At 36.4% G+C, this 14088-nt stretch overlaps 1 protein-coding gene across 1 annotated transcript in view; it reads right to left on the reverse strand.

The window, feature by feature from the left end:
• Window positions 1-331: 331 nt before the first annotated feature.
• Window positions 332-14088, reverse strand: part of LOC125275928 (TGF-beta receptor type-2-like) — an 18636-nt gene continuing 4879 nt past the window's right edge. Inside the window, exons 3-9 of the mRNA XM_048203279.1 lie at window positions 13289-13506; window positions 12975-13128; window positions 9483-9670; window positions 5491-6269; window positions 3678-3819; window positions 3395-3519; window positions 332-1457 (exon numbers count right to left, since the gene is read on the reverse strand). Of these exons, the coding sequence (XP_048059236.1) occupies window positions 1287-1457; window positions 3395-3519; window positions 3678-3819; window positions 5491-6269; window positions 9483-9670; window positions 12975-13128; window positions 13289-13506 (1777 nt within the window). The 3' untranslated portion in view covers window positions 332-1286. The remainder of the gene's footprint in view (window positions 1458-3394; window positions 3520-3677; window positions 3820-5490; window positions 6270-9482; window positions 9671-12974; window positions 13129-13288; window positions 13507-14088) is intronic.

Raw genomic sequence — 14088 nt, forward strand, 5'->3', positions numbered from 1 at the left:
GACTGAGGCATCTGTGAGTTCATCTGTAAGAGTTCATCATAAAAGACATAATAGGTCTCTTGGTCTTTGTAAAACAGGAATGAACAGAGCATCCCACGGGTGGCTGAAGGACAGATTTATATACACCTTTAATTAATCCATAATAAAGATCAAGAGTCGTATTAATGAGTGGGACAGGACACATACTGTATTACTTATTTAATTTTGTCCATCAGGAATTAATGGTGAAAAGTGTCTCTATATGAGAGCTGACTGAAAAAATAGAAGGGATTGATGTTTTTTTTTGTGTGTAGACTAACTTTCATTGATGAACCATTCGCAGAAACATGAATTGAGTTAAATTTGATTTTATCGTAAATCACTGTATTCTGCTGCAGTGTGAATGTGCTTCATAAACACACACAATCATATTCACAAATAATCAATGTTTTTATGACTTAACATGATGACAGACAAATTTACACAATGATTACATATGTATTACAAAAAAGTGCTTTTCTTATATAAATGTTGCTTTTATAAACTGGATGTTGTTGATATTTGATATGCTGAAGAATCAGATTTTCATTATCAAATATGAACTGATCATCAGCGTTCATCTGAAAGAGACGCTTGTCAGTCTTTGATCTGTAAGGCACGAGTGTATAAAAGTCTTCAGATATATTCACATTAATAAACAGCTTCACCTGAGAGAGTCAAATACAGCAGAGTTCATATTTCATCCGTTTAATCCGGATCATCTTTGGCTCACAGTTCTCTTATTTTCCTATAATTAACACTTAAATCAGCTGGATTTGATCTGATTTATAATCATCCTGAACATGAAGGGTTTTTTGGCTTTATAATACTGTAAGTTCACACTGGGTCTCTTGGATGTTCTTGCAGAGTTCACATGTCCCAGAATCCTTTGCTTCTGAATATTTTTCATATCCACTTCCTCTTCGTCTGTTTGACCGTTTCACGTCAGTGAAGCTTACGATACATAACGAGCAACTTGCATCATAAATGTGCTCTAGATACTTAATATTAGATTGCATAAACTGCAAAAAAGCCAGTATTTTGCTTCTCCAGTAAAATTATTTTGAATTAATAAAGTTTAGATGTTTGAAAAACAAGACAGAAATACTGAGGAAGAATATCATGTTTTGCAGTGTATCAGCTGTAGCTAAATGAAATCACCGGTACTGTCCTGACGAGTGTAAATGTTCATGTGCAGCTCTTCCTGTAAAGTGCATGTGTCACATGTCTGTCTGAAATGGCCATTATCAGGTGATCGTGGTCGGGCTCTACTTCTGGTCGTTCCCAGAATCCTCTGTGCTCTTGACGTCGGAGCTGAGGGGCGGGATCACGGCGCTGCTGATGTCACCGATGCGCTCCACGACACACTGCGCCGTCAGACGGGCCTCGGGGTCGTGATCCCAGCACTCCTCGATGGTGGAGCTCAGCAGATGAACGCCCTGAGAGAGAGAGAGAGATGATGATGTCAGAACCTCAGTGACATCAACAGGGTGCTTAGAAAGACTTCAGTTCAGTTTGATCACATGTTCAATTTACATGGACATAAGAAAAGTCTTAATTATGGGAAATACAATATGGCATAATGTGATTATTAAACTTTAAAAGGCTGTGATTGAATTAACCCTTCGTTTGGGAAGTACACTCAGGGTCTTTGGGGTCTCCACAGACCCCAGGCAACAAACATGTAATTTTGTAACAAAATAATTGTTTTTTAAAAAAAAAAAAAAAAAATGTAATTTTACTCTGTTTATTAATGTTTTTACTTCATATTAGTGCAGTTTTTGGAGGATTTATCTCATCTTTTAAATTTATATAAATAAATTAAAAAATATTTTTTAAATAGGTTTTTATACAAAAACAGCTTTTTATTTAAAATTCACTTTATAAAAGACCCACATTTCTAACTTTCATTCATGGATATATTGACATGGTTTAGTGTGAGATTTTTGCCCATCTTTTGGAAAATGCAGTTTTAAAAGTAAAAAATGATCACTTTATCCAGTAGATGCTGCAGAGCTCCACTATTTGCTATTTGACTGACTGAAAGTATTTTCAGCTGGATTCATATCTAAATATTATGAAATCACAATTATGACAATAAAAATGACTTTTTGTCAAAGTTTAGTATTTTTTGTAATGAAAAAGATCAGTTTTTCAATAATGTTACATTATGATGAGACCTCGCTTAGAAAATGGACAGAATTCATCCTCAAAATCAACATTTTTGAAAAACTTACTTTTTTTCATTGCAAAAAATGCTAATCTTTGACAAAAAGTCATTTTTATTGTCATAATTGTGATTTCATAATATTCAGATATAAATCCAAGCTGAAAAATACTGAAAAAAGTCAGTCAAACAGCAAATAGTGGAGCTCTGGCGCCATCTACTGGTAAAAGTGATATTTTTTTTTTTACTTTTAAAATGGCATTTTCCAAAAGATGGGCAAAAATCTTACACTAAACCATGTCAAATTATCCATGTTATCCCCATGAATGAAAGTTAGAAATGTGGGTCTTTAATAAAGTGAATTTGACATAAAAAGCTGTTTTTGTATAAAAAACTATTTTAAAAAATATTTTTTAATTTATTTATATAAATTTAAAAGATATGATAAATCCTCCAAAAACTGCACAAATATGAAGTAAAAACATTAATAAACAGAATAAAATTACATTTAAAAAAACAAACAAACAAACAAACAAAATCAATTATTTTGTTACAAAATTACATTTTGTTGCCTGGGGTCTCTGGAGACCCCAAAGACCCTGAGTATGACTTTTTTTTCTACACTAACATAAAAACAAGATATCACTCCGATTTTTTTTTCTTTGTAGATCTAGAAAGTGTTAACAACTGTACAAAGTTTCATATCATTTGGACAAAGGGAACTTTTTTTTTTTTTTTTTTTAAATTTTAGCAAACGTCGTTTGGGGTCTAAAAAGACCCTATAAGGGTTAAATAAATATTTAATGATCTACTGTTGATGAATTATGATCATATTTAAATTGTAATATGATGTAGATGGTTGTAGGATGAATATTTTATCTCTCATCTTTTTGAGTAGCTGGAAGCAGTGATGCATAAACATTTCAAAATAAGAGTCCTGGATGTATTTTCAGCTTGATTATAATCAAAAGTCCCACATTATGGATAAAATTCTTGTTTTATGGATATTATTGGTATGTAATTTAATGTATTGATATATTAGGCATATATCAATTGTTCCAGTATTTTGCTGTGGTTTTGACTCTTTAGTAAGGTTTTCTACTGTGAAACAACGGCCCAGGCCAGTGTCGCCATCTTGTGGAACAACTGATTAATGCAAATCAAATTCAGTGCACATTATGTGACCTGTGTAAAAAAAACGGGCTTTACCATGTGGTTGCTCCAGCTGGCCGGTATCTCCGGTCTCAGTCGATCTCTGATGACGTCATCCTTCATGCTCTCCACACACGGATGCTCCTTCAGCTTCCCGAACGGAGGTTCATATTCCCGCACATCTGCGGAGACACACAGACATCAGTTATAAATCTTCAAAATTGTATTGGGATCAGGTCAGATCTATGAAGAACTTTCATACCTTCTTTATTCAGTATGTGTGTTTGTGTTAAATGTTGAATCTAAGCACTGTTCAGGGTCTTTGATGGGCCATTCTTACCTCCGGTGGCGCTGCATCTGGACATGATCTCCCACAGAACCAGAGCCATGGAGTAAACATCTGCCTGTTTGAAGGACTCGATGTTCTCCAGGTCCATCCGGGACTCCAGCACTTCAGGAGCCATATATCGCGCTGTTCCCACCTGAGGAACAACACCAGAAAACACGTCCTTCATCAGATCATTAGCAGAAAACAGAGCGTCTGTGAATCAACTCATACTGAACATTTGAATATAAAACACACTACAGACTTTTATTTTGAAATGTTTCTTTTCCAGCAGAATATCAGTCTCACTGTTATATTTTATTTTGTTTATACAGAATTAAAAAACAAAACACAATTATAGTTTATAATGAAACACTTTCATTTATTTTCTAAATGAAAGAAAAAGAAGATTTTTCGTCTTGCACTTTCAGTTCAATGTTGTGTCGTGTCATTTCCTCTTTAAATATAATGCTTTGATCTTTCTGTCATCATCAATTTTTGAGCATGTGCTTCAAACATATATCACTTTCTTTTACAGTCTTTAACATTATTTAATTCTCTCTGAAAACTAACTGTAAACATAATGGTTATTGTATTTAAAATATTTTAAAATGTAATTTAATATAGAACATTAACGTATATAAAATATTAAAATATGTGTAATTTAAAATATTTTAATCATTACTTATTTATACAAAATGTTAACATTTTTAAGAATATATTTATATTCTTATTATAACTATATAATTTTAAATATAAATATAGTTTTTGTTTATATTTGATTATATATATATATATATATATATATATATATATATACAAACACTTATTTTAAGTGTATACTTTTTTATTACTTAATCTAACACAATTTTATACACACACACACACACACACACACACACACACACATATATATATATATATACAACATATAAATGCATGTATGTGTATAAAACATATAAAAGTATATACTTTTTTCTGAAGGTCCTTCATTTCACCACTAGAGGGCGACATTTCAACCCCAGATTACTCCTCTGTTGTTAAATGGCTGTACACGTGACACTCTCACCTCTCACTGCCTTTTGCTCTTGTTCAGTCCTGATGTTTGCCAAACCATTGTCATACTCAAGGATTTTTAGGTTTGCGATTTTCCTGCTTGATTTTGTGAATTGTACTCTCTGGATTTATCTCTCTGATCTGATATTTAAAGGGATAGTTCACCAAAAAATGAAAATTATCCCATGATTTACTCACCCTCAAGCCATCCTAGGTGTATATGACTATCTTCTTTCAGACGAACACAATCGGAGATATATTTAAAGATATCCTGGCTCTACCAAGATTTATAATGGGAGTGAATGGGGGCCGAGATTTTAAAGCCCAAAAAAGTGCATCCATCCATCATAAATATAATCCACAAGATTCCAAGTGGTTAATAAAGGCTTTCTGAAGTGAAGCAATGGGTTTTTGTAAGAAACATATCCATATTTAAAACTTTATTAACTATAATATTGGATGGATGCACTTTTTTGGGCTTCAAAATCTCGGCCCCCATTCACTCCCATTATAAAACTTGGAAGAGCCAGAATATTTTTAAATATATCTCCAATTGTGTTCGTCTGAAAGAAGATAGTCATATACACCTAGGATGGCTTGAGGGTGAGTAAATCATGGGATAATTTTCTTTTTTGGGTGAACTATCCCTTTAAGGAGAGCTCTTCAGTTTAGGTGAAATTGGACTGTTGTTTGAGTTACATCTCAGACTTTTGCTGTTCCCCCTAAAGTAAAGAGCTCAAAAACTCCTGTGATCATATGGAAACCCTCTCACCTGTCCGCTGTTGGCCAGTTCTTCAGGAGACGTGGAGCTGTCGAGTCTCAGGCTGAGGCCGAAGTCGCACAGACAGCAGGTGAGGTCAGATTTCACCAGGACGTTTGCGCTCTTCAGGTCTCGGTGCACGATGGCCACTTTGGCTCGTCCGCACGGCGTCCGGTCGGAGTGCAGGTGAGCCACGCCCCTCGCCAGCGACCGACCCAGTTGGCACAGCTCGTCCCAGCCAATCACGTGCTGCGACAGAAACTCCTGCAGGTTTCCTCGCTCGTGATAGGCCGTTATCAGCCAGTACTGCCGCGCCGTTTTCCGGTCCTCGGCGGTTATGAACTGTAGGACGTTTTCATGCTGCAGCTCCGCGTCTGAGAAAATCTCCCACTCGGTTTTCCACGAGGCGTATTCGTCGTACGGAAATATCTTCACCGCCACCGTCTGGGGGGATTCGCTGGCTTGCTTGAGTTTGGCTCTGAAGACCTCAGCGAAGCGGCCCTTCCCGACCACGGCGTCCAGCTGGACGGGCAGCAGCTCCGTGTTGTGGTTCAGGCTGTTGGCGTTGGCGGAGCTGCTGTCGGATCGGTTGTCGTCGCTCATGATGATGGCGCAGGTCTCGCTGTCCATGCCTTTGGTCGCGGGCACTTTGCATTTCTGCTGCCGACACACGCAGACGAAGTAGAAGAGCGAGACGAGCAGGACGGCCGCGATCAGCAAAGGAACCAGAACGAGCAGCAGCAACGTCAGGAGATTCTTCCGTTCGGCACTTAAAGAAACTCTGTCTGCTTCTGTAAAGTGCAGAAAGTGCACAAATGTACAGTAAAAACATCAATAAAGTAAGTAAAATTACATTTGTAAAAAAAAAAAAAAAAAATGATGACCCCAACAGTCTGAGTGTACTTCCCGAACGAAGAGCTTCACAAGGGTTAAACTGTAATTATGGACATGGGAAGGCATTATATTTAATGTGTCATTAATGTGAAAAACTGCTGAAATCACAGTTTCCAAACTGACTTCCTCACTAACTGTTATTTTAGTATCGCTGAGATGCTATTATTATTATTGTTGTTCATGTTTTATTTTTATATCTTCTGTTTTCATTTTAATTTTAGTTGTGTTTTTGTCTTTTCTTATTTTAGTACTTTGAAGATTTGAAATGTTGCTTTGGAAACAAGTTGTAATTTTTCCATATTTAATATATTTTAACTTCCTGGGATAATCGTTCTGTTTATTATAAGAGCTGCTGCAGTTTTGTCGTCTGTCTCTTTAAATGCTCAAGCTCAAAGCAGGATGGATTCTGATTGGCTGTCAGTGTTTTTATCATTCATCAGCTGGAAAAAAAGGTGATTTCAATGATAAAAGTGTCGTTATCGTTACAGCTGTGTGTGACTCTGATGTTCTTGTAGAGTTACAATGATTCATATAAAACATTATAGTTATAGTCTTTGGTGTGAACAAGTGTTTATAATATTATTTCATAGTCTGTGTATTATTTTAGACATTCTTAAATCAACTTGAGATGCAAAATGACATAAGAAGTCTTGTTTTCTGAGATGTTGATTAAAACAAGAACAAATATCTGTCAGTGGGGTCAGAAAATAAACCCAGTTCAAAGAGAAACAAGATGGTTTTTCTGAGCACATGGCAGATATTTGTCCTCGTCTCTCAGAAAATCTTATTTTGCATCTCAAATATATGTTGATTTAAGAATGTTTAGATATTTGTACTGGAAAACAAGACAAAAATCTCTATGAAGAACATCATTATCATTGCTATTTAGACGATTTGATCACAGATATTTCCGGCATCAAAAGTTTCCTCACAGAATCACATGATGCGACTTCCTGTTTACAAGTCTAAAACTAGATTCCAGCCATTTCTGGAAAAAAGAAAACAAAAGAAAAACGTGTGAGTGGTGCTTTCCTTGTGCACACGCCGCAATGAGCAGCACAACACAACCGCACACGTGCGCAGACACACACAAATAACACACAACATCTTCTGCATACTGTGATCTCTAAACACAGACAGGAAACCACACGTCTGAACATTCAGCTCCACAGAGACACAGCAGCCACATGAGAGTCTAGAAACATTTACCCGACGGACACTTTCAAAATTCAGGAAAGAATCTTAAAGGGTTATTAAGCAGTGTTTTGAAATCGCCCATCACTAGATACCGTCGAGTAAACTCGTTACTTTGGTTTTTTTTGGCGCACAAAAAGTATTCTTGTTGCTTCATAACATTAAGGTTGAACCACTGTAGTCACATGATCTGTTTTAAATATGTCTTAAGGAGCATTCTGAGCATTGAAAGTGTTAATTATCTTGCTGATAACGCACAGATTTCATCAACAATATCTTAATTTGTGTTCTGATGATGAACGAAGGTCTTACGGGTGTGGAACGACAGTCACCGTGATTTTGCCAAGTAAGACATGTTCCTGGATCAACATATTTTTCCATATTTTGGAACTAAACCTTACCGTACCATAACTTATCCCTAAAATCAGAGGGGAAAGATAGGTGAATAACACTGATGTAGAAGCACCTAACTCTGGTTGCAAGCCTAAACTTGACATAAATGGTAAACTTGTCCCTCAAATCTGATTGGTTGATTGGAATGTTGATCCAGGAACATGTCTTGGCAAAATCACTGTGACCCTGGATAATGAGGGTGAGTAATTAAAGGATTAGTCCACTTTCAAATTAAATTTTCCTGATAATTTACTCACCCCCATGTCATCCAAGATGTTTTTGTGTCTTCAGTTGAAAAGAAATGAAGGTTTTTGATGAAAACGTTCCAGGATTTTTCTCCATATAATGGACTTCAATGGGCACCAAACGGTTGAAGGTCAAAATGACAGTTTCAGTGCAGCTTCAAAGAGCTTTAAATGATACCAGACGAGCAATAAGAGTCTTATCTAGAGAAACCTTTGGTCATTTTCTACAAAAATACAACTGTATATGCTTTATAAACACAAATTATCACCTTGTGCGTGCTTCCGCTTTCCGTATTCTTCAAAAAGTCTATGCTGTATGTCCTAAACCTTCCCTATTCTACTTACGCAATTAACGCTGCGCCAGATGCATTTTTCCTGTAAGTAGAATAGGGAAGGCGTAGGACATACAGCATAGACTTTTTGAAGAATACGGAAAGCAGAAGCATGTGAAAGGCGATCATTTGTGTTTATAAAGCATATACAGTTGTATTTTTGTAGAAAATGACCGATGGTTTCTCTAGAGTAGACTCTTATTCCTCGTCTGGTATCGTTTGAAGCTGCACTGAAACTGTAATTTTGACCTTCAACCATTTGGTGCCCATTGAAGTCCACTATATGGAGAAGAATCCTGGAACGTTTTCATCAAAAACCTTCATTTCTTTTCAACTGAAGACATAAAAACATCTTGGATGACATGGGGGTGAGTAAATTATCAGGAAAAGTTTGTTTGAAAGTGAACTAATCCTTTAATTTTGTCAAGAAAGTGTCTTGACTTATCTGACAGAACTAGTGCGCTCAATTGAAGAGGATAAATGTTGATCCGATAATGCAGACATGCACATAAACTACAATGGAACACATTTAACGAATAAATCCTGCAAAAACTCATTTGCCTAATCAGAGGCTGTGATTGGATATCTGGACTAACCAGCGGACCAATCGCATCACAGAATCTCAAATGTTGGTTTGGTGGTTCTGAAATGCCTGAGACAAAGTCTGTCATCAGAACACCAGCATCCGAACACTAGATCACATGACAGCGTTTATTGTGTTATTGCTGCTCTGAGACAAACTCATTTATGATGGAGGGAAAAAGAGCCCGATTTACAGTTTTATGACTCATATTTTGCGCCAATTTCCCAGGAAGTGATGATTTTGTTCTCTTGAACACACGGGAAGGAAATGCTGCTTTATTCACAAATGTTTATGTAAAAACTTCCACTATAAAGAACCTTTTGTGGAATGAAAAGATTCCATGGATTGGATGAAAAGCCTCACCTCCATTGAAGAAGAGCCGGCCGTTACACTCTTCAGCATTACAGGAGCAGATGTAGAAGTCCTCCATCCCCTTCACCTTCTTCATCTTACACCTGGTGTTGTTGTAGTCCGTCAGATACTGACCGCGAAACTTCAGCGCTGGATTGTGACACACCGTCTCGATGAGCGCCTTCCCTTCACTCCTCCTCCTGAAACACAACATGGACATTAGGAGTCGTCAGTTTCCACAAGAACATGAAGCATCAAAACTGTTCGACATTCAAATTTGTCATTGATAAATATAAAATAAAAAACATTATGCATTATAGAAACTAGTTTTCACCACATATGGGTTAGTCAATGATCACTGCTGAGACAGTTATCTTTTATTTTTACACAACATTTACTCAAAACCAGAGTTTATCTGTTTATCAGTCACTAATAATAACACTAGTTAACTCTTTCTGTCACGTCACCATCGCTCTGGCCTTGTGTTTTTTCACTCTCAGAGTTCGTCTGAACTGGAACTATTTCCTGCAGGATCGTCTGGAAGTCAGACGGGATTTCCAGTATCACAGTGCAGCCATTTCCTGATTAACGCTGTCGAGGTCAAGATACGGTCATTCAGATCTCAGAGAGCTCATAGAAATAGAGCTGATATTAAACAGAGAGCAAATGAAGCTACTTTCATGAAGCGAGAGAACCCTGTATATCTAGTTCGAATTCTAATTCGAATGATCTGGATTTGGAAATCCCATGTTCTGCTATCCAGGATCAGGTAATCCATTTTCTCAAAGCAATATTGAATTGGATCACCCTGATCCAGATACATACTTTTTCAGACTACCAAGTCTGGATTGTTAGTGCTACAACTTTTGGTTGTTTTGGTTTTTACCACAAAATGCAGCCAATCGCTTCTCAAAACAAGTCCAAAACTAGCCCAATCACGTTCTGTGGGGCATCCCGGTAAAAATTGCTTTTCGGGGGTTAAATATTAAGTTAGTGCGATCGCTTCAACCCACGGAGTTGCAAAACAATCCGCGGGAACAGTGAAAAAGTAACCCAATTCTGCAGTAAAATCACAGACTTGGCAACACACAATGCACTGTCATATGGAAGTAAGTGATTACATGGTTATTTATAGTGTGATCTGCCGTGGAAGCCAGCGAAATGATGCCCAGGAAATATTAAAAAATAAAGACAATGATGTGACAAAAGAGAGCAGAGTTTTGAAACTTTTATAATACGAGCCCTCATGTTTTGCTTGTATTATAGAGCTGTCGAGTTCTGACTCATCACTGCCCTCTACTGGCCACATTTCACAACTGTCTTGATAACGTTGGGTATGTAAAATCTTTTAATAGACTCCAATGAGCGCAGAATAGTGACGAATGTTGATCTCGAGTGGCGTAAAAATTAATTAAACTTTTACTGTTAATTTACTCACCCCCATGTCATCCAAGATGTCCATGTCTTTCTTTCTTCAGTCGAAAAGAAATTAATGTTTTTGATGAAAACATTCCAGGATTTTTCTCCTTATAGTAGACTTCAATGGGCACCAAACAGTTGAAGGCCAAAATTACACTTTTTTTATTGCAGCTTCAAATTGTTCAACACGATCCCAGATGAGAAATAAGGGTCTTATCTAGTGAAACCATCGCTCATTTTCTGAAAAAAATTGAAATACTGCCCTCCACAGGTCAAAGTTTGAACTAATTTTTATATGCAATATGCTAGTTCAATAGTATATAACCATTAGTTCAAACTATGACCTGAGGAGGGCAGTATTACGCTTAGCAGCATCTACACTGCTGGAATTCTAATAGAGGAGAAGAAGAAGAGAGCTAGTTCAAGATGAGCATTTATGATTAAAACTTATATAATTTTCAATTTTTTTCAGAAAATTAGCGATGGTTTCACTAGATAAGACCCTTATTTCTCATCTGGGATCGTGTTGAACAATTTGAAGCTGCAATGAAAGTGTAATTTTGGCCTTCAACTGTTTGGTGCCCATTGAAGTCTACTATAAGGAGAAAAATCCTGGAATGTTTTCATCAAAAACTTTAATTTCTTTTCGACTGAAGAAAGAAAGACATGGGCATCTTGGATGACATGGGGGTGAGTAAATTATTAGGAAAAGTTTAATTAAAAGTGAACTAATCCTTTAAGAAACGACTGATCATTTCAGGCTCATTAAATAAGTTCTTTTGATTTTAGTAATGTTATTAAACAGTAACTAATAAATTAACATTAACTAAGAATAATTAATGCTTTAAGTATTTTTCATGGTCAGTTTGGTAATAATGAATTAACATGTTAACTAATGAAGCCGTATGTCTTAAAGTTTTACTGAACAATAATAAATAATCAGAACATTTCTAATCATTAGGGCATGTTGTAGTCCAGATTAAAATATAAAAATGTTTAAGTTTGAAAATAAATAGTCTATTAAGTCGTTAAGTATTTGGTGCTGTGATGAACAACATTGAGATTACAAAAAACTGAATGGATGTTTGAAGCATTTTAAAAACTTCACAAGCGCAGTTGCTTTGTTTGCGGCGTTTCCGGGGTAACCGCTGTATTTCTGCTGTTCCATCAGCACCCTCTGCTGTCAGAGAGTGAACGTGCACTTTCATTCAGCGCGTCTCCTTTCTGCCATGTGTTTCTCATGCACGCTGGGCTTGTTTACATCTGAACGCAGAATACAGCGGTGATGTGCATTTTATACGGTTGATGGGGAAAGTATTCTTAAATGCATTATAAATATTTTAATAGTTGGTAATAAATAATTATTTACGGTATTTTGACGTGCCCACGATAACAATATCGTGCATATTCATTATCGCGATATATCGCATTACCGAATATCGGTATATAAGTCTACATCTGACCTGTATCGGATTTAGTAGCACATATGGAAGTGGCACAAATAGGAATGAAAAGGATGGTTTGTACTGTCATGGGGAAAACAGAGAAAAATCAGACTTGGGCCACATTTACCTGCCGTGTGAACGTAGTGTTTGACTGTTTCATCTCTTATGATTGTGCCAATGTAGTTTACTAACAGTGAAAAAACACTTTAAATTAAATATAATATTTTTGTTAGATATTTACAGCTGTTTGGGGACTTTACTCTAGGCTGCTAAAAGTCTTAATATGTAGCCTAATGTCTACTTATAAATATTAGTTAACAGTTAAACTAATTATGTAAAATAATTGTGTGTATATTACATGATACAAATGTTGTTTTTAACCAAGTTTAATTACATTTTTGTTCCTGTAATCCACCCTTCTTTCTGGGATCAGTATAATCCAGATTTTTTTGGATCAAAGGTATTCCAATCTTCGTAAAAAGTTTTGAGCAATAGCTGAACGATAGTTGAAATGCGATTAGATTACTTTTGAACAACTGGCCTCTAGAGATTCAGAAGAGATCAGTATCTCCAGCTGTGCTCAGATTCATCATGATACAAAACACAGAGACATCAAACAGAAGGAGCAGCGTTGACGCACCAGGCACTGACGCACACCTCTTCTGTATCCTCGCAGATGGACGTGATGTTGCAGGAGGATTCGCAGACGCCGGTGCCGTTACACTCCGTAGATTCAAAGTCACAGAACTTACAGAGCTGAGGCATTCTGAACGGTTTTTTTTCTGTTGCAGTCACTACACAAACACATGGAGAGAGAGAGAGAGAGAGAGAGAGAGAGAGAGAGAGATTAAATGCCTATATGTACACAAATACACACCTGATGACATGAAAAATAAACTATATTATAGCACATTTTTGCACAGGAAACCACAGGAACATCACATCTACACTCACTTATAACTAACTCCGAGTCCTCACTGGGTTTGTTCAGCACCATGCGCTCGTTGCAGTCACGTCCTGTACAGGCGCACAGACGGAGGTTATGGCCAGACGCGTGTCTGATGGTCAACACACAGTCTGAGCTGCTGTAGTCCTCCAACATCACGCCACGCAGCGGCTGCGTCGGGTCGTGACACCTCGTCTCCACGGTAACGATGCCAGCTTGCCTCCACCTGAAGGAGAGAGACGAGGTTAATGCATCATCAGCATATTCTACTGTAATAATACCGTCTGCAGCTGTTCTCAGTGCATCAATATCCTGATGTTCTACTACATTCCCAAAATGTGCAGAACGCAACGGAACATACTGCATGTAATACGACATCCCAAAATGCTCAACCTTTCATTTACAGTGTTAAAAATAAACTGGAAGTGATATTAACATTTCAGCAGACTGTGGGTTATTACAACAGACAATTATAATCAGTTATTGTAGTCAACTAAAACTATAAAAAATAAACGTGTAAAATATGTGCAAAAAAATTACAACATTTCTTATTTTCATTTAGTTTAGTATAATATTTTAGTATAATTATTTAGTTAATTACAATAGCCCTCATATATATATATATTATATATATATATATATATTACAAATCAGGGTTATTATAATTAACTAAAACGATAAAAATACATTTTCTTTACTTGAAATTAAATAAACGTTTTCTGAAACTTACATTTCTCATTTTCATTTAGTTTAACTTGATGTGATAAAATAACTAAAATTTAAATTAAAAATTAACTATATAGACATA

The sequence above is a fragment of the Megalobrama amblycephala genome, linkage group LG9 (genome assembly GCF_018812025.1).
Source record: "Megalobrama amblycephala isolate DHTTF-2021 linkage group LG9, ASM1881202v1, whole genome shotgun sequence".
Lineage (NCBI taxonomy): Eukaryota > Metazoa > Chordata > Actinopteri > Cypriniformes > Xenocyprididae > Megalobrama > Megalobrama amblycephala.